At 56.4% G+C, this 27,844-nt stretch overlaps 1 protein-coding gene across 1 annotated transcript in view; it reads left to right on the plus strand.

Moving 5' to 3' along the window:
- Positions 1 to 27,844, plus strand: part of FRMPD2 (FERM and PDZ domain containing 2) — a 101,769-nt gene that overhangs the window by 23,065 nt on the left and 50,860 nt on the right. The window contains exons 7-15 of the mRNA XM_062214315.1: positions 469 to 601; positions 1,963 to 2,050; positions 4,986 to 5,121; positions 6,770 to 6,841; positions 11,877 to 12,051; positions 14,486 to 14,630; positions 15,801 to 15,939; positions 19,580 to 19,735; positions 22,868 to 23,053. Of these exons, the coding sequence (XP_062070299.1) occupies positions 469 to 601; positions 1,963 to 2,050; positions 4,986 to 5,121; positions 6,770 to 6,841; positions 11,877 to 12,051; positions 14,486 to 14,630; positions 15,801 to 15,939; positions 19,580 to 19,735; positions 22,868 to 23,053 (1,230 nt within the window). The remainder of the gene's footprint in view (positions 1 to 468; positions 602 to 1,962; positions 2,051 to 4,985; positions 5,122 to 6,769; positions 6,842 to 11,876; positions 12,052 to 14,485; positions 14,631 to 15,800; positions 15,940 to 19,579; positions 19,736 to 22,867; positions 23,054 to 27,844) is intronic.

The following is a 27,844-nucleotide window of genomic DNA, read 5'->3' on the forward strand; positions in this document are numbered from 1 at the left end:
TAGACCTCAATCTCTTATTCAGCACCACATTCAATGGGACACTGCATCAGGTGCTGTGTGTGTGTTGAGGGGGGGTGAGCCGTAGGTCAGTATCGTGTAATGTGCAATAGAGACGGGCATGTGTGCAATGATAAGGGATGGTGTTCAGGGGGAAGAGGTGGAGGAGGTTAGGAACAGAGCGGATAAAATCTCACGGGCACAGTGGAGCTTGCGGAGAGACCCTCACCAGCGGAAGGAATGTGTGTGCAAAGGCACACGTGTGCCTGAGCACACAGGGCTGGCGGGGTCAGCTACGTGCACGTGGGTCCAGAGTGGGCCTGGCTGCTGGAGAAAGCGCTGTTGGCTTCTCACGGAAGGGCAGTTGCATCTTGGCCTGGTCTGAGCGCAGTTTGCCTGCGTGTGCAGGAGCACAAGGCCCCCCACTGACCTTGACCTCAGGGTGCCGCTGTGTGATGCTCTGACCCCCAGGTGGAGAGGCGCTTGGTGGGAGAAAGCTCCTCCGTGCAGCAGAGCAGGAGCTACCTGCTCAGGAAGAGGCTGCATCAGGCGAGCGGCGAGAGCCCGGCGGCTCAGGCGCTGGGGAGTCTGCAGCCTTGCAGAGGTGAGTGTGGCTCTGGCCCCTGCCCTGCACGGTCCCCTGGGTCCAGACCTCCCTGAAGCGATGCCAGAGGAAGCCTGGGTTAACACCGCTCTTCCAGAGAAGCCCTGGAGAGACAGGGCTGAGCGCAGGACCTGCCGGGTTACAATTTAAGAGTTCTTCACATCGAATGTCAGCTCCGTTTTTATTGATTTCTAACTGTCCAAGTTGATACAAACAAGTGAAAGCGAGCAGCAGAAAAGAACAGTTTTCCCTCCTTGACTTTCTAGGTAGAGTGAAGGGGAAAATGATTTGCACAAGATTGTTGTTGTTGTTGTCCTGGGTTTGGGGGAAAGAGAGGCATTTAAAATAACCTTCAGATCTTCTGTTCTCTGCTTTCCAATGGAATCTGAGCTTTAGGACCTTATTTTAAATTAGTGATAGTGGGGGTCTGGTCCTGTGGTGTAGCGGGTAAAGCCTGTGTCTGCAGTACTGGCATCCCATATGGGCACCAGTTCGAGTCCTGGTTGCTCCACTTCTGTCCCGCTCCCTACTGATGCCCTGGGAAAACAGTGGGAAGATGGCCCAAATGGCCCCTGCACCTGCGTGGAGACCTGGAAGAAGCTCCTGGCTCCTGGATTTGAATCAGCCCAGCTCAGCTTTTGAAGCCATTTGGGGAGTGAACCAGTATATGGAAGACCTCTCTCTCTTTCTCTCTCTCTCTGCCTCTCTCTATGAGTAACTCTGCTTCTCAAGTAAATAAATAAATCTTCAAAAAAATCTTCAAAAAATGATATTTGTTGTCCTGGAAACAAGGTGGTCTCCATCATTAGACTGCATCTCCTCCTAAAAATTCCCACCCTCCCCTGCCCTGTAACTATCATTTCCATTTCTATTCTTTTTTAAAGAATATTTATTTTATTTATCCAAAAGGCAGAATGACAAAGAGAACAGGGGAGAGAGAGAGATCGATCAATCTTCCATCGGCTGGTTCACTCTCCAAATAGCCCCAACAATCAGGGCTGGGCCAGGCTGATGTCAGGAGCCTGGAGCTCCACCTGGGTCTCCCACTTGAGTGGCAGGGGCTCAAGGACTTGAGCCATCTTCCACTGCCTTCCCAGAGAGGCTGGGACAGAAGCAGAGCAGCTATGAGTCCAGCTGGTGCTCACGTGGGATGCCAGTGTCGCAGGCATGGGCTTAACCCATGGTGACACAAAGCCGACCCCTCCTTTCCATTTTTAACATAGAGAAACAGAGAGGGTCAAGAATTTTGCCAAGGTCACACAGCTGGTGAATGGTGATGCTTTCCCCACCGCAGGTTGCCTGAGTTAAGACAGCTGTGCTCTTGCCTCCACCCTTGCCCTCTCCCCATGCCATCTGATTAGTTTCAGAGAGAAGCACAGAGACCCAGAGCTCCCTGGAGCCTCAATCGGGCAGCTCAGCACACAGTCATGGCAGCCTCTCCGCTCACAGGTGAGCCGCAAGGTGTCCGGGGCGCTGAGAGCTTGCTGTGGGACGTTGCTGTGGGTCCGTATCCTACTGCTTTGATCAGTTCCTGATGCTGCTGGCTTCTTCAGAAAAGGCCAGCCCCATTCCATTAGTGGGAAGAAGCCACTGTTAAGCAGCAACAAAGCCCAGGTGGCGCTGTGGGGTCATCCTGTGTCCTCGGGGGACCACGGGCAGGCTCAGAGAGGGAACGGCAGGCTCTCTCCATGCTGCGGCAGTTACCCGTCGGCACACCCTGTTGCATGACCAATAACCATGGGACACGGTGGCTGCAAGCACCCAGGGCTCGCTTAGCTCAGGACTCTGTGGGTGGTGGCTTGGGCCGTGCCCAGCTGCTAGGTGTCTGTGCGTTCATGAGCAGCTGGGAAGATTTGCTCCTGGGAGGGTGATTGTTGTATGGGGGGCTCTGACTGTCCTCTAGCAGGATAGGCTGGGACTGCTGTTACGGCAATGGCAGAATGGAGAGAGAGAGAGAGAGAGAGAGAGAGAGAGAGAGAGAGAGAGAGAGAGTCCAGAATTGGCCTTCTACCACTCCCACTTTATTCTATTGCACAAATCAAGCCTCAAGTGCAACCCGGGTTCAGAGGGTGTGGAAATGGACCCCACCTCTACTTATTTACTTATTTGACAGGTAGAGACCCCACCTGTTACTAGCATGGGGCTGCAATGTCACATAGGACAAGGACCAGGGAGAAGAATCAAGGCCATTGTTGCAGTAATCTCACATAGATGCTTAAATCAGATCAAAAGCCACACCGTGGCCCCCTGTTTTCCTGGACTTGGCATCTTGGCCATTTTGAAGTTTGGGGGATCTATTTATTTACACATTGCTTTGTCAGGGCCTGCGACAATGTCTGGTCTCTGCAGGGTTCAGCCCGGGGCTTTGGCCACACTTGATGTCTGACTCACAGCTGGGCCCTTGCCTGCAGCTCTACCTTGTGGAGTTCACCACCCACTGATTTTTCTCGCTATTTAGAGCCCGGTTTCCCCAATGAAAATAGCCACCAGGTCACCCCCCGATTTCTTCAACCAAATGAAATTCCAAGGAAGAAGAGTCAGGCGCCCGGTCATCTCATGGCCTGCTCAGGGGGTGTTCGGGATGTGGGGTCCAGGAATCCAGGGCAGAAAGGTGGAGCTGTGAGATGGGGGAGGGGAGTATATTGTGGCTTGCCCCTTAGCATGCTGGACCAGCCACGGTGGCCTGGTTCCCCATGTCTGGTGCCAATTTCACCTGGTGCCAATTTCAGCCTCAAGGATTACAATTTTTTAAAAGATTTATTTTATTAATTTGAAAGACAGAGTTACAGAGAGAGAGAGAGAGAGAGAGAGAGAGAGAGAGAGAGAGAGAAAGTCTTCCACCTGCTGGTTCACTCCCCAAATGGCCACAATGGCCAGAGCTGAGCCAATCTGAAGCCAGGAGCCAGGAGCTTCTTCCGGGTCTCCCATGTGGGTGCAGGGGCCCAAGGACTTGGGCCATCTTCTGCTGCTTTCCCAGGCCATGGCAGAGAGCTGGATCGGAAGTGGAGCAGCCAGGACTCGAACCGGTGTGCATATGGGATGCTGGTGCTGCAGGCCGGGGCTTTGACCTACTGTGCCACAGCGCCAGCCCCAAGGATTACAATTTTTCCCAAAAGGACAGGTCCTATTATTCTTTAATCAGATGACAAGCCAGTGGAGACAGATAGTTCCCAAGTTAATCAGTTCATTGCAATGCACACAAAAGCCACATCTACAAAGACGCCCAGAAGGAGGATATAAAAAGACAGGCAGAAATAGGTAGCAGCACAGATGGCTAGCGATGAGCCAGACCCTGTGCATCCAAGGGGGAAATTTCCCCACGTCCGAGCCGACATGCCCCGGCAGGTGAGCCTCGGAGGCTCTGGATCGCCATCAAGCAGTGGGCAAAGAGGCAGTGGGCTTCTCACTCCAGCAGCCAATGCCTCCTCCAAGTGAATTCTCGTAGGGAGTGGCGTCATAGTGACGCGCGTCTCAAAGGCGGTCCGCAGGCGCTGGTGTTTACTGCTCCAGGTGTCTTATCTCAGCGCCCTGATGTCAACCTTGGAGGGAAAAGGCCGGGCCTCAAACTATCTCTATCTCTTGCGTATCAGCGTGCAGGCGTCAGTGTGGCTGTCAACCAGCCAGAGGGAACAGACAGACTTGCTGGCGGTGAGCCTGCCCCCGGCCAGCTGCAATCCTGTGTTACGGGGAGAAGCTCAAGGTGGAGTTGGTGCTGTCAGCGCGTAGTTATCCCGATCATAATTAAAACGCCCATTGACAGCCGGCGCCACGGCTCACTAGGCTAATCCTCCGCCTTGCGGCGCCGGCACACCGGGTTCTAGTCCCGGTCGGGGCACCGATCCTGTCCCGGTTGCCCCTCTTCCAGTCCAGCTCTCTGCTGTAGCCAGGGAGGGCAGTGGAGGATGGCCCAAGTGCTTGGGCCCTGCACCCACATGGGAGACCAGGAGAAGCACCTGGCTCCTGCCTTCGGATCAGCGCTGTGCGCCGGCTGCAGCGCGCCTGCCACGGCGGCCATTGGAGGGTGAACCAACGGCAAAAGGAAGACCTTTCTCTCTGTCTCTCTCTCACTGTCCACTCTGCCTGTCAAAAAAAAAAAAAAATTAAAAAAAAAAAAAAACGCCCATTGACTCAGAGTCACACGAATCGTGAAGCGGAGAGCACACATCATCACACACCTCCAGCGGCCCCAGCGTGGTGATCCGCTGTTGATTTCCCAGGCTTCTGCCTTCTCTTTGCAAAGTGGAGGTGATAGCATCGCAGTATCACTGCGCAGGCTGAAGAGCCCATGCATCAGGGACTGAGCACCTGCCGGTGGTCGGGGGGAGGGGGGGAGGAGGGCGTGGCCTTTGGCTTAAGCACAACCCCTTTCCGCACCCCTGACCAGCGCTTCGGCAGGTGCGACGCCTCACGACGCCCAGGAGTGTCGACGGCTCAGCTCTGCGTCTGTGCTCTCGGGGGCAGCAGAAATCACGCTGCCAGCAACTCCTTCTCACAAGGATCTCCTGCAAAGAAACGGGAAGGTGAGCCAAGGAGGGGCAGAGAGGGGGGCAGGCAGAGGTGGCCCTGCAAACGGGCAGGGTCCTCAGGCATCCTGGGCTTGAGGTTCACAGCTCTGGACTCAGAGAGACTTGAGATGTGTCTCTCAGGGTGCAGGTGTTGGCTGGGTGGTGTCGCTGGGGCAGGGTTCATGGTACGCACTGTGTCGGGTACAAGGGTAAAAACGCTGGGTCCACCCCGCGGTTTCCAGTCGCTGGTGCACAGGGCAGGGGCAGAGCGTGTGATTACAGAGCTGCCAAGGTAGAAGGTGCTTATTGGGGGCTCTTCTGGCTTGAGAGAAACACAGGACAGACCCAGGACTGCAGGGCCAGCCTTTCTGGTGGGGAGGGGTTAGGGGAGCGTGACAGCGAGGGCCCAGAGAGCAGCCGGGCCAACTTGCGGGGAGGCCAGGCTGAGAGGCAGGGCAGATGTCGGAGACCTCCGGAGCGTGCCTTTGCCTCCTGGGGCCCTGCCTCCTTGCAGGCTGAGGTCTGTGCTGCAGGGTGAGGCCATGGAGCCAGCGGTCACAGCCATGGGCAGTGTGCAGGGTGTGGCATCCCTTCCTGAGGACGCACTGTTGGCATTAGCCACAGGGCCCAGGGGGGATCAGCGCCCCTAGGGCTGCGACAAGCCCCACCTGGCAGACTGCTCACCCAGAATTGCCTCCCCCTTCTGTCTCAGCATCGGAACCTGAGACCCAGAGCTCCCGCCAGGCATCTGCCGTCCATCTGTCTGTCTGTGGCAGACACATTTGCTTTAAGCCCCTCAGCAAGTTAGACGTGAGCTGCAGCTGATCCCCAGAGAGACTGAGGGCTGCGGTTCCCATACACCCCCACCCATTCTCAGGCCCCCACAAGCTTGGGTGGAGGGCGGATTAAGAGGGCCCTGAAAGGGATTGTTCAATTTTGTTAGATTTTCTTCCTGGTCATTCAGTAAAGACGCTGCTACTGGGGTCTGTCTCAGGACACAGACCACTCCCCAACTGGCATTTTGACCTCTTGTGTCATGTGTTTAGCTGGGTACCTTGAGGATGTGTTAGAAGCCCACCCAACTCCACCGCTGTCTGCTCACCTGTTGAAGCCTCAATGTGCTCACCTGTAAAATGGGTTGAGAATGTGCACCCCCACAGGATGAACCCTGGGTCTAAATAATAATGAGGGCTGAAGCATTTCCCTGGACGTTAGCTGGACATGAGGACAGGCACTGGCCATGCATGCAATTAACTCAATGTTCAGAGCTGGAAAAACGTGCTACCTCTCTGAAATCCAAGGTTGCTTTTTTTTTTTTTTTTAAAAAAAAGCTCTGTATTGCATCTCATATATGTGTACTATATAATGTACCTTATTCTTTTGATACACATGATAAGACTATGTGATGCCATAGGAAATGTGTAGTAAAGTGGACCCTCTGTACCCAGTTTAGGTGACTGGACATTAGCAATACCCCATCCCCGCCCACATAGCTTCTGCTCTGAGGGGCCAGCCTCGCTGGGGTCTCGGCCTGCTTCAGCCTCATCTCCCCAAACCCTGTGTCCTGCAGGAGCAGGCATGAGCTCCTGGGGGCAGCCCAGCACCCAGAGCCTGGAGCCCGTCCTGTCGTCCCCACCGTAAGTGACTCTGGTGTCTCTCCCAGTTCTCCAGGCCTGAGTTTGTCCTGCTGGCTGCAGAGGCTCCGGTGCTGCTGCACCTGCCTGGATCCGTTGTGGTAACTACGGGGTTAGACAAGGTGGGGAGGGAGGGTGGGGAAGGACTGCTGGGTGCTGAGCAGGGGTGCTCTGGGGGCCCTCTGCCTCCCCCACCCCTGCAGGAGCCCCGGCCACATGCTCCTCCTGCCCCTGCTCTGTAGTAGCTACCTTTCTGCTTTGAGAGTTACCCCCTTGCACCTCAGCTCAGTCCTGTCCATCCTCCCTGGCCAGCCCTCACCTCTGCCTTCAGCCAGAAGACTTGTGAAGCCCCTAGAAGGCACCAGGCACTGTGGTTGGCTCTGATCTGGGCTGAGCAGAACGGCACATGGAGCTTACATTCTAGCAGGGAGGGGCAAAGATAGACACAAGTGTGCACATGAAAGAACATGTGGATTTGTGCAAAGAGACCAGTGCATGGGGTGAGTGAGTGGCATAGCAGTTAAGATGTGGCTTGGAGGAGCCGGTGCTGTGGTGTAGCAGGTAAAGCCACTGCTTACAGTGTCGGCATCCCGTATGGGTGCTGGTTTGAGTCCCGGCTGCTCTACTTCCAATTCAGCTCTCTGCTGTGGCCTGGGAAAGCAGTAGAAGATGGTTCAAGTCCTTGGGCCCTTGCACCTGCGTGGGAGACCAGGAAGCTGCTCCTGGCTCCTGGCTTCAGATGGGTACAGCTCCGGCTGTTGTGGCCATCTGGGGAGTGAACCAGAGAGTGGAAGAGCTCACTCTCTCTCTCTTTCCACCTTTGTCTCTCTGTAACTCTGCCTTTCAAATAAATAAATCTTAAAAAAATTTTTTTGTGGCTTGGAAAATCTGCATCCCCTACTGGGGTGCCCAGATTCGAATTCTGGTTTTGCTCCCAATTCCAGCTTCCGGCTCATGTGCACCCTGGGAGGCAGCAGATGAGGGCTCAAGCACTCGGGTCCCCGCCACCCATGGGGGAGATCAGGATTGAGTTCCTGGATCCTGGCTTCTGCCTGACCCAGCCCTGGCTGTAGCAGGCATTGGGGGAACAAACCAGCAGACAGGAGATCTCTGTCTGTCTGTCTGTCTGTCTATCTTTCTGCCTTCCAAATAAAACAAAGTTAAACAACACAAAGACCAGTGAAGAAGGGAAGTAGGTGGAAGGTGGTTGCTGGGGTGAGGAGGATGGAGAGGTTTGCCCCTAGGGGGCGCCACGTGAGCTGAGCCAGGCACAAAGAAAGGGATTGAGCCTTAGGGGCTTTTGGGGGGCAGAACAGTTCAGGCAGAGGGAGCAGTGGGGGTGAATGCTGAGTGAGCTGCCCTTTCTCACCTGGCAGCACCGGAGCCCAGCCCAGCACCCTGAGCACGTGACTGGTCCCACCCTGAGCTCCCCTAGGATGCACCTGTGCCAGCTGCAGGCCGTATCCCTGTTGTGCAGGGCCAAGCCCTTGGCCAGGAAATTCTCAGTCAATATTAATCTGAGGGGTATTCTTCCTGTCTCCCCTGGAGCTGACGTGCATGTCTGGCCAAGCTGGCCTGCTCCTGCTGCAGCTCGGTGCCCCCTCCTTTCCAGGGTCCCTGACTCCACAGCTCATGGCAGCCCAGACCAGGGCGCCCTCCTCTGGCTCACTCTGGGTTAAGGCCAGTGTGCCCGCGAGGATTGCAGTGATCCCAGCTTCCATGCAGCGTGTGCCAAGGCCCCTTCCCCGCAACGTGCCGGCCTCTGGGCCAGTGGAGGCACGCCGGCCAGAATGAAGAATGCGCCTCACTCCAGAGGCTGGACCCCTACGCGCTCAGCACCTGCATTCATTCATGTAGAGAGCAGTCACAGGGCGCCTGCTGTGTGCCTGGCCCCAGCCTGGGGAGGGAAGCGTGGCATAGAGCAACAGTTTTCCCATGCCCAAGAAGGCAAGGGTTTGGTTACCCAGGGCAGGAGGTTCCTGAGTTACAGAAGCTGAGGGGCGAGGACTGGGGATGTCAGAGTGGTTCGTGCAGGGGCTCGGTGACTTCCTGAGGACCCTGGCACGTGGCCTCCTCAGGCAAAGTGGCAGAGGCAGCACAAGCAGTTGGTCCCGGATGGGCTCTCTCTGGCCATCTCCTCACTGTGTTGTGCAGTGGCTCATGGCTCTGGGCCCGTGCCTCCTCTGCCTGTCCTCGGCCTTCCCCCAGCCTGCAGACCACCCAGTGCTGTCAGGGAGGAAGGGGTGATCTCCCCAGGCACCCCTTTTCTCACACGGGTCAGGTCACATGGCTTAGGTGACTGCACACCCGCTACCCCACCAGACAGACCGGCTGGGCTGGGCATGCAGTCTCCCCTTCCTACAAGGATGCTGTGCAATGCCTGGCTCTGTCCAATGGGGCCTCTTGACCTTGGCACCAGATCCTGGAGCTGCCTCCTGATCCTCCAAGGGCTCCTGCACCCTGGCATCTCTGGGGATGCTTCTGGGGTGTGTAGAGGGAGACTCTTCCAGCAGAAGACAAGGAGTGGCCTTACACCCCGGGGCGTCCCTGGTCACCTGTCCCGGTTCAGCTAGGACAGCAACATCTGCTGTGTGTTGCTTTCGCTGCCACTTCTTGCCCCAGATGCGCCCAGTGTGTGCAGCTGCCTGTGTCTACCCGCATGTGGAGGGCGCTCTTGGGAACAAGTGCCTTTTCCTCCTGTGGAATCAGGGTTTCCCAGAACCTGCACACTGGAGTAGAGCCTGAAGGAGCTGTCTTCAGCGGCACAGATCTCTGTATGCTGAGTCGTGGGCGTCGGAGGCAGATTCCCCAGGCTCACAGCGTGGCTGTCCACGGGAAACACCTAGAAACAGGCTCTTGTGGGGCCAGTCTCCTGACTTGCAGCCTCCTGCTGTACCCCGCGTGCCAGGCAGCCACTGCGGGAACGAGAACACGCAACATTGCCCTTTTTTACTGTGGTTTCTTTCTCTCTCACTTTCTCTCTGTCTCTGCCTCACTTTTTTTTTTCTTTTTAATTTGACAGGCAGAGTTAGACAGTGAGAGAGACAGAGAGAAAGGTCTTCCTTCCATTGGTTCACTCCCCAAATGGCCGCTATGGCCAGCGCTGCGCTGATCCAAAGCCAGGAGCCAGGTGCTTCTCCTGGTCTCCCATGTAGGTGCAGGGCCCAAGCACTTGGGCCATCCTCCACTGCACTCCCAGGCCACAGCAGAGAGCTGGACTGGAAGAGGAGCAACCAGGACTAGAACCCGGTGTCCATATGGGATGCCAGCACCGCAGGCGGAGGATTAACCAAGTGAGCCATGGCGCTGGCCCCTCTGCCTCTCTTGACATGCAAGCATGGGGCTTTTTATCTGCTATGTAATGCCACATTCCTGGGGGCACAGGGATATTCATAGGGAGAAGAGAGACACCCCCACCAGGTGCCTGAGGTCCTGTCATGTGTCTGGGGCACTAGGTTCCCTTCCCACCAGCTGCTGGGTCCATGCTCTGTGCCCCAGCTCCCATGGCTCTGCTGCCCAACCCCCAGACAGATGGGAGTTTGTTCCTGCAATACACAACCTCCCTGTACCTGGATCGGGGCTGGGTAAGAGGCTTGCTTGTCCTTGCTGGGTCACTCACAGACGGCTTTGGTGCCACTGGCCCAGGTGGGGACAGCCACCGCCATGCCTGCTATGAGATGTCTTGGCGGCGGGGTGGGGAGGGGAGGTGCACCTGCCCAGGACCCTTCTGCACCAGCCCCTTGCACAGGGATGAAACTATGGGGTAGTGTGACTGCCCTGAGGAGGAGGAGGCGAGGGCAGAGGAGGCTGGGGGATCGGGGAGCCAGGAGCTGGTGGTCAGAGCCCATCCCAGGGAGGTGGGGGGGGCAGCACTCCCAGGGGCCGAGGCTCCCTGCATACACACCCTGTCCTGGACTTCACTCGGAAAACTCGCCTCCAGATCATCCTGTGATTACCAAGAGGCAGTTCCAGAGCACCTGACCCGGACACAGCCCGGGGGCACAGGGCTCCTCTGTGTGACTGCACTGCTGGCCCCACTGCCTGCTGAAGAGCTTAAGGACGCTCCTGTCCCCGGGCCTTGCCCCAGCGCCGATGGGGCTATCTGAGGGGTGGCCCTGGAAAGAGTTAAACAATTTCTGGGGCTGCTCAGGTGCTAAGCGGGGACCAGGATGGGGTGGCTCAGGGCAGGCCTGTACCATCAGTCCGCCAGTGATCTTAGGGGAAACCCCCTCCCACAGGGTCCTCCAGCCTGCCCTCGGGGCCACCCTTGGGTGCTAGGAGAGTCAGGGTGGCTGTAGGCAAAGTCTCTGCGGTGAGTGTGCCTGCTCAGGGCCACCTTCAAAGGGCGACTTTGCCCAGCAAGATCTGGGCTGCGCTTTAGGACATGGTTGGGGGCGGTGCCGGGGCCCTGAGCAGAGAAGGGAGGAGGTGGCCTCACTCTGCAGACCTCAGACAAGGAGTCCAGACGCCAGCCTGGAAGACTCGTAGGAAATCTGCTTTGTGGGAAGAAGGGCAGTGTGGGTGGAGGGTGCAAGCCACAGGTGGCGCAGCCCACATGACTGCAGGATGACCGGCTCTCTGGGAGGCTGAGCAGGGGCCACTGGGTGCTCCGGGGGGTGGGGGGAGAAGAACCCAATAAGAACCCGAGGAGGCTGAAGAGGCAGAAGCAGCCTTGAGTCCGTGCTGCAGCTCTGCTGTACCGGGTTCTAGAATCCCCTTGCTGCAGCCCTGTCCACCCGCGGGACCTGCTCCCTCCGCCTACATCCTCCGCAGTTTAGAATTCGTTAATCTGTACTCTGGGACGGACTGGGGACAGCATCATGGTGCACGACGCTTCCCGGGACATGCGCCTCACGGCCGAAGCCGGTGGGCAGCCCAGCCTATCTGCCCCTCCCCAGAGCCTGGCAGAGAGCACGGTTGTGCCTGTTGCCAACTGTGCAGCCCTGGACAAGTCCTCTGCAGTCTCTGAGCTGCAGTTTGTCACTTGCTGAAGACAGATGACATCATTTCCGGTTGTCTGTCACTTAGAGGAGACAGTGCACATAAAGTGCTGAGCGTGGTAACTTGCGTTTGCACATGCTAAAGGTTGCCGTCTCGTGGTTCCCGGGCAAATGATACTGCTGTTGTCATTTTCAGACCAAAAAAGGGAAGTCCTATTTGGCTCTCAGGGACCTCTGTGTGGTCCTGCTGAGCGGGCAGTGCCTGCAGGTGAAATGTGACATTGAGTCCACAGCAGGTGCCGTCTTCGAGGCCGTGGTGTCCTTCGCCCACCTTGGAGAGCTCACTTATTTTGGCTTGGCTTACCTGAAAGGTGAGTGTCTTCCCAGGAGCCCCACGGCGGGGCGGGGTGGGGGGGAGGGGGCTGATCTCTCCAGTGACCCAGATGTCTGGGTCCCTGAGCTCTATTCTTTCTGGGAAGACTGCAGAAGGCTGGGGGGCCTCCCCCTGCAGCTCTAGACATTGGGAAGATAACCAGGGTTTCCGGTGCTGGTGGGTGCAGCAGCAAAAAAGTGTGGGAGACTGCCAGGCAGCGGCCAGGGTTTAAGCTGTTGCAGGTTTCTGTGGCTTGCTGGATGGGGTTGGTCCAGCTCAGGGCACTGATGTTCCAAACATTGCCACTTCATTGTGGGGAATGCTTGGAGACTCGGCACCGTGACCCCAGGGGACTCTGGGAAGACGCCATTCCAGAGATCCCCGAGGAAGGCTTTCTATACCCCGCCCCCTCTCTGCGGTTCCGGTGGGGACTCTTCATTTCCAACCACTGCCGCCAGCTCTTTGCAGCACCTGAATTCCTCTATCCACCCTGTGGGGCAATGGGAAGGAGGCTGAGCGGGGTCACCTGGACCTCCAGGTTGAGTCCTGGCTCCAGCCCACCCTGCTCAGGTGTGGTCCTGTCACAGCTCCTCTCCTTCCCCGACCCCGGCAGGAGAAGCCCACTGGCTTGCGTGTGATCACCCAGGGAGCAGTGGGAGAACCCGGGCTGGGCGGGGCTTGGCGGGAAGTGGATGGGGTGTCCTCATCTCACCTTAGTTCTCATCAGAGAGCAGTGGGAGAACCTGAGGGGGTGGGGCTTGGCAGGAAGTGGGTGGGGTGTCCTCATCTCACCTTAGTTCTCATTAGACCTCCCAAAGATCCTCCCTGCAAATCAAAAGAACAACCTTTATGTGCTTGGAGGTGCTCACGATCAATGGATGCTTGCTTTTTTTTTTTTTTTTTAATAAAGTGTGAATAAAAGCATTTTCAGGGAACATGCTATTTTTGTCCATCTGTAACCATAATCATGTAACCAATAACGTGCCTGTTCTGCCAGTCTAACCTCTGGCCAGAGCCCCTGCTGCCTCCCCCGACTCAGGCGGCCACCCCTGAGCCCTCCCCATGTGTTGCTTGGTGAGGGGCTTCTTGGAGAAATTGCTTCAAGGTGGGACCTCCGGGATTTGGGTATGGATCAGCCTGGGTGGTTTGCTAACCAGGCTGCACTGGGGACACCCTTGTCCCTGAGGCAGAATTGACTGCGGGAAGGGCTGGGCACTGTGTGTTGACTGCCATTAGAACCACTAGACACCTGCTACCCTCCCCCCACACGTATGTGCCTTGGGATTGCTCGGTTAACTACTCTGCCTTCCAAACTGGGCAGGACTCCATGCCCAGGAGGAGAGGGGGCGGCTGCTTTGGTGTGCAGCAGAGGTGAGGGGCAGACCTGCAAGGGGTCCCTGCAGGGGCCAAAGACACCAGGGAGGGGAGGGGGAGGGGAGCAAGCCTCTTGAAGACCGCAGAGGGGAGAAGGTGGTGCCTTCAGAGGGCGGGGCTGACTCAACTTCCCTCCCACAACACACTGAGCAGGAGCTGAAGTCCTGAGCTTGGGGTGGGGGGTGGGGGTTTCCAAGCTTGGGCAAATATGAAGGCTTGCACCCTGTCTTAGCTTGGTCTGCTGTGAGAACGACCTACAGGCTGGGTGGCTGAAGTGATGATTTCTCACAGCCCTGGAGGCTGAGAAGTCCCAGGTCAGGGAATCTCCCAACCCCTTATTCACTTTCTAATAAGGGCTCCCGGTGGCTCTAGCACGGTAGAGAGGAAGCCCTAGTCTCTCCCTCTTCTTTTTCACTAATCCCATCAAGGAGACCCCACCTCACCCTAGACACTCCCCGAAGACCACACCTCCAAGCAGCATCACATCTTGGAGGTCAGGGCTTCAACACCTGAAGTTTGGGAGGACAGAAGCATATTTAGTGCACGACACACCTGTGGCAGGAGAGGTGGGGGATTTGCATACGTAGGCCGCACGACCCTCCTGTGTCATGAAAATTAACCCTAGATGACTTATAGCACCTGCTACAGTGTGAATGCTATGTCAATAGTTGCCATGCTATATTGTTTAGGGAATAATAATCAAACAAAGGCTGTACGTGTTCAGTACAGACCTATTTTTTTTCCCATGGTGATTTGATCCATGGTTAGCTGCACCTGCTGATGGTGAGGTCGCGGAGGGGGAGGGTCGACCGTAATTACATTTTCTCCTCTCAGTCCCCAGTTTCTCTGCCTTCATCCTCTCTTGTTTGTCTGGTGCCCTTGGCCCTTCACAGCCCCTACACAGATCCCTGGTGCCAAGCACCTGGAAGGCTCGCTTCCCACTCTCTCCGGCACACAGGGCTCACATCTGACTCTCCCGGACAGGGCTCAGGGCTGTGAGTCTGAGGGGTGGAGCATCCATAACCACTTCTCACCCCCGAACACCATTTCCGTTGCAGGTGGAGAGTTCTTCTTCCTGGACAGCGACACCAGGCTGTGGGAAGTCGCCCCCGAGGGCTGGCGAGAGAGGCCCCAGCCCTCCGGGGACCCCTTCACGCTCTTTCTGAGGATCAAGTTTTTTGTCAGCCACTATGAGCTGCTCCAGTGAGTGCTGCAAACCTGTCCCTTTGGTGCTTACGGGAGACCTGAGTGTCCAGGCATGGAAAGGCACCTGCTTTGCAGAACCATGAATTGAGTATAAACAGTAATAGCTACTGTGCTTGGTTGCCCGCCAACATGAACCTGCTATGCTGGAACAAGGAGAGAAATCAGTTTGGTGAGGCAGGCCCTGGTTAAAATAAGAACTTGGCTGTTTTATTTCTTTTCTTTTCTTCTTCTTCTTCTTCTTCTTCTTCTTCTTCTTCTTCTTCTTCTTCTTCTTCTTCTTCTTCTTCTTCTTCTTCTTCTTCTTCTTTTTACAGGCAGAGTTAGAGAGAGAGAGACAAAGAGAAAGGTCTTCCATCCATTGGTTCACTCCCCAAATGTCCACCACGGCCGGTGCACTGTGCTGATCGCGAAGCCAGGAGCCAGGTGCTTCCTCCTGGTCTCCCATAGGGGTGCAGGGCCCAAGGACTTGGGCCATCCTCCACTGCCTTCCTGGGCCACAGCAGAGAGCTGGCCTGGAAGAGGGGCAACCGGGACACAATCTGACGCCCCAACCAGGACTAGAACCTGGGGTACTGGCGCCGCAGGCGGAGGATTAGCCAAGTGAGCCATGGTGCAGGCCTATTTATTTTTAAAAAATTTTTAAAAAAGATTTATTTATTTGAAAGTCAGAGTTACACAGAGAGAGGACAGGCAGAGAGATCTTCCATCTGATGGTTCACTCTCCAATTGGCCGCAACGGCCAGAGCTGCGCTGATCCAAAGCGAGGAGCTTCTTCTGGGTCTCCCAGGGGCCCAAGGACTTGGGCCATCTTCTGCTTTCCCAGGCCACAGCAGAGAGCTGGATTGGAAGTGGAGCAGCTGGGTCTCGAACTGGCGTCCACATGGGATGCCGGCGCTTCAGAGCCAGGGCTTTACCCACTGTGCCACAGCACTGGCCCCAATTTTCAAATACTTCATTCAAGGTCAAAGTTCTCTTTCCCTGTCTCCAACACGCCCCCTCCTGCCTCCACACACAACCCAGCAGCCCAGGCATGGGGAGATGAGGAGGGGGCGTGGCTCTGGGGCTGGGTCATCCCCTGGAGTGAGGGTCAGCTGCCTGCCTCTTCCCTGCTCCGCCCACACCCAGGCTGAGAAAGGCCTTACCCTTATTCCTGCCTTGTGTTTCCAGGCACAGCCTGACCAGGCATCAGTATTACCTGCAGCTGCGGAGAGACATCCTGGCGGAGCGGCTGTGCTGTGACGACGAGACATTGCTGCAGCTGGGGGTCCTCGCCTTGCAGGCGGAGTTTGGCGGTTACCCTAAGGAGGTAGGGGTGGGCACCTGGGGCCCTTGGGTGGGGTCACTGGAGAAGCTGCTACGGGATGCGGGAGCATTAGTGACTTGAAGTTTCCATAATTAAGAATCTGTCATCCAGCCAGCCATCACCCATCCGTGTCCCACACATCTATCCACCCGCCCCCTCACCTACCCACCATTAATTTGATGACGGACATTTTGCTCGGTTCCGTATTTTGGCTGTTGGGAATAGTAGTCCAGTTAACATTCAGGTACAGATGTCTCTTCTCAATTCTTTTTTTTTTTTAAAGATTTATTTTATTTATTTGAAAGAGTTACAGAGAGAGGTAGAGACACACACAGAGAAAGAGAGAGAGAGAGGTGTTCCATCTGCTGGTTCACCCCCCAGATGACCTCAATGGCCAGAGCTAAGCTGATCTGAAGCCAGGAGCTTCTTCTGGGTCCCCCACGTGGGTGCAGGGGCCCAAGGATTTGGGCCATCTTCCACTGCTTTCCCAGGCCACAGCAGAGAGCTGGATCGGAAGTGAAGCAGCCGGGACTTGAACCGGCACCCATATGGGATGCCAGCGCTGCAGGGCTGGGCTTTAACCCGCCTGCACCACAGTGCTGGCCCCAACTTCTCAATTCTTTAGATACACACCCAGAGGTGAATGTTCCTCCCTCATGTTAACTCATTCACCCCGCAGAAGCACCACAGGGTCCACGGTATCACTCACATCTTCTTGTGGGCATTTGTTGTGTGTGCGTGTGCGTGTTTGGAAATAGCCATTCTAACAGGCTGAGACGAGGTCTCGGAGGGTTTCCCCCACATCTTCTTCCAGCAACTTCATAGTCTCGGTCCCCACTCCCTCTGCTTCCTTCCGCTGAGGACAGAACGGTAAGGTGCTACCTTAGAGAAGCTGGGTCTATAGTATTTTGCTGTTAACAGCATGGACAGACTGAGACACCCACCCACATGAGGGAGGACGATGTACTTAACTCAGCTTACTGATTTAATTGCTAATTTCACCCCGGAACAACCTAGCAGACACACGCAGAAGGTTGGGACAGATGTCTGGCCCCCTGTGGCCCGTTCAAGTTGACATGGAGAATTAACCATGGCTGACCTCATCCTGTTTCCGCCTCAGCCTCATCTCATTCTCCATCCCTGGCTTCCCCAGAGTCTGCCGAGCCTCCACTTCTCCCAGAGTTGTGGGGTGCAGAGAGTCCCTGGGGTGCTCTGCTGCCCACAGAGACAGATGTTTGCCCCTTTCTTTTGTGTGTAGAGACAACAGCGTACACAGACCCATTCACCAGCGCACCTGCTCACTCGGACCTCACTGACGATGGCCCTGCCCTGTACTGGGCACCGGCTCTCCCTTCAACAGCTCATTCTATTGCCATCTGCAGTTGAACAAATTGCAAGCCAGTAGGAGCCAAGACCCACTTCCGGGGCCTTACTCCATCCCATCGAATGCCCACTGCTGTGGGGGGCACGTCACAGGGCAGAGCCCTGAATGGGCAGGAGGAGGAGGCTGGCTCATCGGCGAGCTGTAGGTGTTTCACCAATTCCTGAGCTTTGCTGGCTATGAGGCTGGTTGGGGGCCACCTATCATCCCTGGGAGGACTGAGGGAGCCCTCCTAGGAGCCTTCTATTTTGCTTGATGAGTGCTTCTGGTGTTGGAAAAAAAGGAGTTGAAAACCACTGCTGTGAGAGATCTGGAGCTCCTGAGGAATCCCACATAGGGAGGTGACATGATTACATTTGCATTTTAAAAGAGGCAGGCAAAGACGATTTCATATAAAAACAAGTCTCCTTGATCACATCATCATGGCAGAGCAACTGTCCCTGCCAGCCTTGGTCACACGCAGGGGTTGGCACAGCTGTAGACGCCGCCACGCTTGCTTTGCATTCTGCTCTCACATCACCGGGTCAGTCCTCTTGTGGCTGTCCTGGGTGGCCACATGGGATGGCTTCCCAGGGCTGCGTGTTCCTCCCTCTTCCTGTTGGGCACCCCCTCTCTATAGCCACCATGTACGCGATTTATTATTATTGCCATTATTATTATTAGAATTGTTTCTCACCTTTCCCTTTATTAAATGACATAGAAATCAATGTCCTTGTGGTTGGAGCTTATTTTAGTTCCAAATTGACTTCTTCTCTTGGACACATGAGAGTACTTTGCAGAGTTTATGGAAAATAGAATTAGAAAGTAAGTTTATTTTTGTGCAAAAATTGGTTTTTTTCTTCATATGCATTTCCTTGAAGCTTCTAAAGACTTTCTTAGGCTGAGGGTGTTTGCCTGGCAGCATGCATGCAGGCTTCCCTCCACGTCTTCGTGGCCTCAGGGCTCATTGCTTGTTTGTGTTGAATATTGACCGAGGGTAGTGCAGCGTATTTATGCGGTCACCTGCTGAATGCTACCTTTGCTTCCAAGTCTACGCTTGGCAACTACGCTTAAAGTTGCTATGAACACGCAGGTGCAGGTTTTTGTGTGGATGTAAGACTTCTCCTGTGAGTACATACCAGGGCTGGATCCTACCATAAGATTACATTTAGCGATGTTAAATAATTCACAAGGGGACCAGCGCTGTGGGGTAGCGGGTAAAGCCACACCGCCTGCGGTGCCAGCATCCCATATGGGTGCCGGTTTGAGTCCCGGCTGCTCCACTTCTGATCCAGCTCTCTGCTGTGGCCTGGGAAAGCAGCAGAAGATGGCCCAAGTCCTTGCACCTCTGCACCTGCGTGGGAGACCCGGAAGAAGCTCCTGGCTCCTGGCTTCAGATCAGCACAGCTCCTGCCGTTGCGGCTAACTGGGGAGTGAATCAGTGAATGGAAGACCTCTCTCTCTCTTTCTCTGCCTCTCTTTCTCCCTCTGTGTGTGACTCTTTCAAATAAATAAATAAATCTTAAAAAAAAAAATAATTCACCAAACTGTCCTCTAAAGTGGCCGCGCTGTTTCGCGAGCTCACCAGCAGTGAATGAGAGTTCTGCTTTCTCACCAGCATTTGATGTTGTCAGTGTCCTGGGTGTTTGGCCGGTCCAATGGCATTCCTGCCACGTGTTTTCTTAGGCACTTAGCTGAGCAACTTCTCTCCCTCTGTGTCTCTGAGCTGAGCTCAGAAGCAGCGTGGGCTAGCAGCAAGCTTGATGACGCTCGGTCCGTGGCCAGCCAAGGACAGGCCTGTGTCACCCCGGGAGCGCGGACTGTGGCAGACACCGTGCCGTTCCCCCCAGATCCCCTTCTCATACTTCTGCATACTCTGCACTGCAGGCTGTTTTCAGGGAACTTCCCATGAAGCAGAGGGTGACACCGGTCCTCCAGCCTCTCCTAGGCGCAACTTTCGGGTGAACCAGTCTCATTTCCGGGTCCTTGTGAGCTGTGTGGCCGTGGCTTTCTTGGCTGATTTCCCTCCTTGCTCTCTTAATGCCCCCTCTCGTGGTAGTGCTATGAGGGCTCAGAGAGCCTCGTGTGTTCTCAGAACCACAGCGGGGACTCCTTTCTTGTCTCCCATCTATCCACGCTGTAGGGTTTGCTCCACTTCTGATAGCGTGGGAAATGATAGCCCACCAGGGCAGCTCCCAGCCCTGGGCCCTGGGCCCCCAGTGGCGTGGTGAGCTGTCCTGTAGAGTCCTCACCGCCCGCTCTGACCTCTGTCTTTGTCTCCAGCAGGGGGAGAGCAAGGCGTATTTTCGAGTGGAAGAGTACCTCCCGGCGAGTCTGATTGAGAGAATGACGGCTCTCCGGGTCCAGGTGGAGGTCTCCCAGATGCACCGGCTCAGTTCTGCACCCCGGGGAGAGGACGCTGAGCTGCAGTTCTTGAGGGTGAGGGCTCTGTGCCTTGAGAGGGAGCTGGGTTGGAGGAACGCAATCAGCAAAGCCCCTTCCGAGCCTTCCCTAGGGGGCCAGATGGGCTCAGACCTGCAAGCAGGTACAGGCAAAGGTTTTGACTTCTAGAGGAAGGAATCCTCATTGCTCTGATGGGGCAGGGAGAAGCTTCTAGAAGCAGGTGGTGCTGGAAATGGCCCCAGAGATGGTAGGATTTAGCAAGCAGGGCTGCGTGCAGTAGCTTCTTTCTTCTACCTCAGAGCAGCATCCCAGCCACTCCTCTGCCAGCCGGGAGACTTCGTTTCTCATATGTGACTCATAGGACCACCAATGGACAAAGCTGGGCTGCAAGCCAAAGCGGAGCCATTGGAAGATCCCGGATTTGCAACTTCCCAGTCCATGTGTGGGGTGCGGCTCTGAGCCACTCACCCTCCCCGCAAAGGCGGTGGCATTTCAGTCCTGCCTTCACAGGCACCCATTATGATGTTTATTCCATGACCCCTGCTTACCGCAGACCAGACGCTGTAGGGGAACGGAGACAGCAAGTATTGCTCCCCGTCCATGGCAAGTCTCAGGTCTCATGGGAAAGTGGCTGTGTGCCCAGGAGCCAGCAGGCAGCACCGGGACGCACGCTCAGTGAGAATCAGGGCAACCTCAGTGACTCTGGGTCAAGATGGTAGGACCAGGACAGAGCCGTCCACTCCGCAAAGGAGACGTCCTGGGTCCTCCAGGATGCCATCAGTGGCTGGGCCTTTAGATTAGAAGAGCAGCTTCCAAAGGAAACTCAGGAGAGCAGGTGTTTAGCCTAGCAGTTCAGACACTGCTGTCTCCTATGGGAGTAAGTACCTGGGTTCTGCTTCATATCATGCATACCTGGGGAGGCAGTAGGGATGGCCCAAGTAATTGGGTTCCTGCCTTGCACGTGGGAGGCCTAGGTTGAGTTGGCTCTCAGCATCTTCTCCAGCCCAGTCTAGGCTGTTGTGGACAGTTTCAGGGCAAGCCAGCAAGTGGGAATCCTGGTTTGCTCCCTCTCTCATTCTCTGTCTCTTTGCCATTCAAATAGATGCATAAATAAAATTTTGTGATAAACATGAAAATACAGAGGAAGATCAGGGATTTGCACATTTCTCTGTACACGAGTCTACACTGGTAGAAATATTCAGTCCATGTTTTCTTGCCATTAATAGTCATGGGCACTGGAACGCAGAGCTGCCAGGGCAAGCTCTGGCCCTCTCTTTTTGGCCAGTCGTGCAGATGGAACCTCACAGGTCCTCATGCCTAGCACGGTGTCACCTGCAAGTGTCTCATGAGCCGAGACCCAACAGCAATAGGCTCACCGCCTCCCACAGCTCAGCCTTCACGCGTGCTCCCTGTCAAGATGGAGCATTCTCTCAGGGGGCACGAGTGGGGGTTACAGAGCCGTGTGATGCGAGTGGCCACCCAACCATGGGACGGCCAGGGATTCAGCCTTGCTGGAAACACCTGTGGGGTGGACTCCACCTGCCAGCCTCTCCCCAAGCCCCAGCCTTGGGTCCTGGGCTCCCTGTGTCCCTCCCCACTGGTTGAACCGCAGGCCACTTTTTCCTCGACCTTTGACCTAGCACTGAATAGCTTTGGAGTCTTTACTGGATTTGGTTTTTCCCTGGGAGGTCTGATTGAGGCTGTGTGCAGCGTGCAGAGGTACAGAGATGAGCGTCCTGCCTGGAGCCCACGGGGACCCATCCTGTTAGGGAGAGAGCTTGTCCCGCTCTGATTGTTAGAGTAAACATTTGTGCATAATTCCGCCTCCCCGCGATGGGAGATAGCGCAGTTACATCATTCTCCCTTTGTTCTCGTCTATCTCCCTTTGTTCTGGGCATTCATCTATTGTTGATACATCTAAAGGTGGGTTTATAATCCATATGCATGTTCGTGCATTTATATAATCCTGCTGAACTGAAATTGTGAATTAATACATGACGTGCCCTAGTTTTTCGCCTCAATGCTCTGTTGTTTGACCTATAAATTGTATTCTAATATGCAACTATTTTAAGCAACTCTGATGACAGCATTTTTCCGCATAAATTTTTAGCTGTATTTCTGCTTAGTTCCTTGGGGATATGATTTCATGAGTGGAATTCAGGTTGCAGGTAATGAGCATGTCATTTATTCATCTATTTTATTTTTTAAAAAAAGATTTATTTGTTTATCTGAAAGGTGGAGCCACAGAGAGGCAGAGGCAGAGAGAGAGAGGTCTTCCATCTGCTGTTTCATCCCCAAAATGGCCACAACAGCCAGAGCTGTGTCAATCCGAAGCCAGGAGCCAGGAGCTTCTTTGGGGTCTCTCATGTGGGTGCAGGGGCCCAAGGACTTGGATCATTGTCCACTGCTTTCCCAGGCCATTGCAGAGAGCTGGATCAGAAGTGCAGTAGCTGGGACTCGAACTGGCGCCCCCATGGGATGCCAGCACTGCAGGTGGCGTCTTCACCCGCTATGCCGCAGAGCTGCCCCTATCTATTTTATTTGAAAGACAAGGAGTACCCATCAGGTGCTTCATTCTCCAAATGCCCACAATGGTCAAGGGCTGGGCTGGGGCAAGGAGCTGGCACTCAATCCAGGTCTCCCATGTGGGTGGCCGGGACCCAATCACGTGAGCCAGCGCCACCACCTGCCAGGGGCTGTGTGAGCAGGAAGCTGGAGTCAGGGGCTGGAGCTGGGACTTGAACATGGGTGCTCTGGCGTGGGACACAGGCGTCCACTCTCGGGCTGTTTTGCATGTTGCAGCCGTGTACCGGGGAGTCACGTGGCATTGCAGTCATTTCTGGACACATCCTGTCCCCTCTGCCAGGCTGTCAGTGGCATGACATCAGAACCCATCCCAGAGCTCACTTACTCCACACACAGTCCCTGGGTTGTGTGAATTACAGCGGCTGGGACTTCTTCCTTGTCACTTTGTCACTTACAGAATAGAGAGCAGGCGGCGGCCTCTCCAAGTGTTGTGTTAGGTACCTCACAAGGAAAGAATAGAAAAATGCCATCATGTTAGAAATGTGGATGCGTTCTGTGTGAAGGACATTCATTCAGCCGAGTGTGGTCCGAAAGGAACCTCTGCTAACGTACTTTCTGTGGCCTGGCTTTTCCCTCACGCAGGTCGCTCAGCAGCTCCCGGAGTACGGTGTGCTGGTTCACCGCGTCTTCCCAGAGAAGAAGAGGCCAGAGGGGGACACGGCCCTGGGGGTCTGTGCCACGGGAGTCGTGGTATATGCAGTGAAGCCCCACGGCAGGACTGCAACCCTATGGCTTCCGTGGAGAGAGACGGGGAAGATTTCCACCTGCGTGAGTGTGATACAGGGCCAGGCTGCATTTTCCTTTACGCTGCTGCGCTGGGAGACACAGTCATGTGGACGTCTCCCGCCCAAGTGCTCAGAGCCCTTAACAATGGGTGATGGTTGTGTTCTGTGTGCTGTGGGGAGGCTGGGGTAACTGTGCTCTGTGCGCTGTGGGGTGGCTGGGGTAACTGTGCTCTGTGCGCTGTGTGGAGGCTGGGGTAACTGTGCTCTGTGCGCTGTGGGGTGGCTGGGGTAACTGTGCTCTGTGCACTGTGGGGAGGCTGGGGTAACTGTGCTCTGTGCGCTGTGGGGAGGCTGGGGTAACTGTGCTCTGTGTGCTGTGGGGAGGCTGGGGTAACTGTGCTCTGTGCGCTGTGGGGAGGCTGGGGTAACTGTGCTCTGTGCACTGTGGGGAGGCTGGGGTAACTGTGCTCTGTGCGCTGTGGGGAGGCTGGGGTAACTGTGCTCTGTGCGCTGTGGGGAGGCTGGGGTTAACCGTGCTCTGTGCGCTGTGGGGAGGCTGGGGTAACTGTGCTCTGTGCGCTGTGGGGTGGCTGGGGTAACTGTGCTCTGTGCGCTGTGGGGAGGCTGGGGTTAACCTGTGCTCTGTGCGCTGTGGGGAGGCTGGGGTAACCGTGCTCTGTGCGCTGTGGGGAGGCTGGGGTAACTGTGCTCTGTGCACTGTGGGGAGGCTGGGGTAACTGTGCTCTGTGCACTGTGGGGAGGCTGGGGTAACTGTGCTCTGTGCGCTGTGGGGAGGCTGGGGTAACTGTGCTCTGTGCGCTGTGTGGAGGCTGGGGTAACTGTGCTCTGTGCACTGTGGGGAGGCTGGGGTAACTGTGCTCTGTGTGCTGTGGGGAGGCTGGGGTAACTGTGCTCTGTGCGCTGTGGGGAGGCTGGGGTAACTGCTCTGTGCACTGTGGGGAGGCTGGGGTAACTGTGCCCTGTGCGCTGTGGGGAGGCTGGGGTTAACCTGTTCTCTGAGCGCTGTGGAGTGGCTGGGGTAACTGTGCTCTGAGCACTGTGGGGAGGCTGGGGTAACTGTGCTCTGTGCGCTGTGGGGAGGCTGGGGTAACTGCTCTGTGCACTGTGGGGAGGCTGGGGTAACTGTGCTCTGTGCGCTGTGGGGAGGCTGGGGTAACTGCTCTGTGCACTGTGGGGAGGCTGGGGTAACTGCTCTGTGTGCTGTGGGGAGGCTGGGGTAACTGTGCTCTGTGCGCTGTGGGGAGGCTGGGGTAACTGTGCTCTGTGCGCTGTGGGGAGGCTGGGGTTAACCTGTGCTCTGTGTGCTGTGGGGAGGCTGGGGTAACTGTGCTCTGTGCACTGTGGGGAGGCTGGGGTAACTGTGCTCTGTGCGCTGTGGGGAGGCTGGGGTAACTGTGCTCTGTGCGCTGTGGGGAGGCTGGGGTTAACCTGTTCTCTGAGCGCTGTGGAGTGGCTGGGGTAACTGTGCTCTGAGCACTGTGGGGAGGCTGGGGTAACTGTGCTCTGTGCGCTGTGGGGAGGCTGGGGTAACTGCTCTGTGCACTGTGGGGAGGCTGGGGTAACTGTGCTCTGTGCACTGTGGGGTGGCTGGGGTAACTGTGCTCTGTGCGCTGTGGGGAGGCTGGGGTAACTGCTCTGTGTGCTGTGGGGAGGCTGGGGTAACTGTGCTCTGTGCGCTGTGGGGAGGCTGGGGTAACTGCTCTGTGCACTGTGGGGAGGCTGGGGTAACTGTGCTCTGTGCGCTGTGGGGAGGCTGGGGTAACTGTGCTCTGTGCGCTGCGGGGAGGCTGGGGTAACTGTGCTCTGTGCGCTGTGGGGAGGCTGGGGTTAACCTGTGCTCTGTGCTGTGTGGAGGCTGGGGTAACTGTGCTCTGTGCTGTGTGGAGGCTGGGGTAACTGTGCTCTGTGCGCTGTGGGGAGGCTGGGGTAACTGTGCTCTGTGCGCTGTGGGGAGGCTGGGGTAACCGTGCTCTGTGCGCTGTGGGGAGGCTGGGGTAACTGTGCACTGTGCACTGTGGGGAGGCTGGGGTAACTGTGCTCTGTGCACTGTGGGGAGGCTGGGGTAACTGTGCTCTGTGCGCTGTGGGGAGGCTGGGGTAACTGTGCTCTGTGTGCTGTGGGGAGGCTGGGGTAACTGTGCTCTGAGCACTGTGGGGAGGCTGGGGTAACTGTGCTCTGTGCACTGTGGGGAGGCTGGGGTAATTGTGCTCTGTGCGCTGTGGGGAGGCTGGGGTAACTGTGCTCTGTGCGCTGTGTGGAGGCTGGGGTAACTGTGCTCTGTGCACTGTGGGGAGGCTGGGGTAACTGTGCTCTGTGTGCTGTGGGGAGGCTGGGGTAACTATGCTCTGTGCGCTGTGGGGAGGCTGGGGTAACTGCTCTGTGCACTGTGGGGAGGCTGGGGTAACTGTGCTCTGTGCGCTGTGGGGAGGCTGGGGTTAACCTGTTCTCTGAGCGCTGTGGGGTGGCTGGGGTAACTGTGCTCTGAGCACTGTGGGGAGGCTGGGGTAACTGTGCTCTGTGCGCTGTGGGGAGGCTGGGGTAACTGCTCTGTGCACTGTGGGGAGGCTGGGGTAACTGTGCTCTGTGCGCTGTGGGGAGGCTGGGGTAACTGCTCTGTGCACTGTGGGGAGGCTGGGGTAACTGCTCTGTGTGCTGTGGGGAGGCTGGGGTAACTGTGCTCTGTGCGCTGTGGGGAGGCTGGGGTAACTGCTCTGTGCGCTGTGGGGAGGCTGGGGTAACTGTGCTCTGTGCGCTGTGGGGAGGCTGGGGTAACTGTGCTCTGTGCGCTGTGGGGAGGCTGGGGTAACTGTGCTCTGTGCGCTGTGGGGAGGCTGGGGTTAACCTGTGCTCTGTGTGCTGTGGGGAGGCTGGGGTAACTGTGCTCTGTGCACTGTGGGGAGGCTGGGGTAACTGTGCTCTGTGCGCTGTGGGGAGGCTGGGGTAACTGTGCTCTGTGCGCTGTGGGGAGGCTGGGGTTAACCTGTTCTCTGAGCGCTGTGGGGTGGCTGGGGTAACTGTGCTCTGAGCACTGTGGGGAGGCTGGGGTAACTGTGCTCTGTGCGCTGTGGGGAGGCTGGGGTAACTGCTCTGTGCACTGTGGGGAGGCTGGGGTAACTGTGCTCTGTGCGCTGTGTGGAGGCTGGGGTAACTGTGCTCTGTGCGCTGTGGGGTGGCTGGGGTAACTGCTCTGTGCACTGTGGGGAGGCTGGGGTAACTGCTCTGTGTGCTGTGGGGAGGCTGGGGTAACTGTGCTCTGTGTGCTGTGGGGAGGCTGGGGTAACTGTGCTCTGTGCGCTGTGGGGAGGCTGGGGTAACTGTGCTCTGTGCGCTGTGGGGTGGCTGGGGTAACTGCTCTGTGCACTGTGGGGAGGCTGGGGTAACCTGTGCTCTGTGCGCTGTGTGGAGGCTGGGGTAACTGTGCTCTGTGCACTGTGGGGAGGCTGGGGTAACTGTGCTCTGTGCGCTGTGGGGAGGCTGGGGTAACTGTGCTCTGTGCGCTGTGGGGAGGCTGGGGTAACTGTGCTCTGTGCGCTGTGGGGAGGCTGGGGTAACTGTGCTCTGTGCGCTGTGGGGAGGCTGGGGTAACTGTGCTCTGTGCGCTGTGGGGAGGCTGGGGTTAACCTGTGCTCTGTGCGCTGTGGGGAGGCTGGGGTAACTGTGCTCTGTGCACTGTGGGGAGGCTGGGGTAACTGCTCTGTGCACTGTGGGGAGGCTGGGGTAACTGTGCTCTGTGCGCTGTGGGGTGGCTGGGGTAACTGTGCTTTGTTTGCTGTGGGGAGGCTGGGGTTAACCGTGCTCTGTGCGCTGTGGGGAGGCTGGGGTAACTGTGCTCTGTGCACTGTGGGGAGGCTGGGGTAACTGCTCTGTGTGCTGTGGGGAGGCTGGGGTAACTATGCTCTGTGCGCTGTGGGGAGGCTGGGGTAACTGCTCTTGCACTGTGGGGAGGCTGGGGTAACTGTGCTCTGTGCGCTGTGGGGAGGCTGGGGTTAACCTGTGCTCTGTGCTGTGTGGAGGCTGGGGTAACTTTGCTCTGTGCTGTGTGGAGGCTGGGGTTAACCTGTGTTCTGTGTGCTGTGGGGAGGCTGGGGTAACTGTGCTCTGTGCGCTGTGGGGAGGCTGGGGTAACTGTGCTCTGTGTGCTGTGGGGAGGCTGGGGTTAACCTGTGCTCTGTGCGCTGTGGGGAGGCTAGAAGAAGGCTACAGGGAGTTGGGAGGCTGTCCTTCCCACCACCCCTCAGCAGCCTCCCACCAGGACCCCCATGGACAGTCATTAGCCCCAAGGGCTACACTGTTCCTCTGGGTAGAGTTCTCATCTGGAGCATTCATCCCAGATGAGAGCAAGGTCGGAGGCAGGGCCAGGGAGGGGAGCATAGCCAGTGGACTGGAGGCCCCCAGGTTCGCAGCCACACCCCTCTTGGTTGAATTGGCCCTTTGCTCGCACTGTGCCGAGGTTCCTGGCCAGTCTCTCACCAGCTCAGGTGTGCCACGGACACTGAGGCGTGCAAACTTGTGATGGCCCTTGAACGTTTAAAAGCCATTTTCAAAACACAGGAAGCCCTCATTAAACACGTAATGTTTCAAATGATATCTGGACGCTATTTGTGTATTTATTCTTCTTGGATTCAGTTACAACCAATTTGGCCCTGGCACCATGGATGCTGGGCCGCCATTTGTAGGACTGCTTGTCGGATTTCACAGGTACTTCATGGTTCTTTGTCCTAGGGGCCATCAAAAAATTCAATTTCTCTTTCCATTTTATTTTCTCCAGTGGTTTCAAGAGTTGTCTACCAACTACTCCACAGTTTCTGTCATC

The sequence above is a fragment of the Lepus europaeus genome, chromosome 17 (assembly GCF_033115175.1).
Source record: "Lepus europaeus isolate LE1 chromosome 17, mLepTim1.pri, whole genome shotgun sequence".
In the NCBI taxonomy this organism is placed as follows: domain Eukaryota; kingdom Metazoa; phylum Chordata; class Mammalia; order Lagomorpha; family Leporidae; genus Lepus; species Lepus europaeus.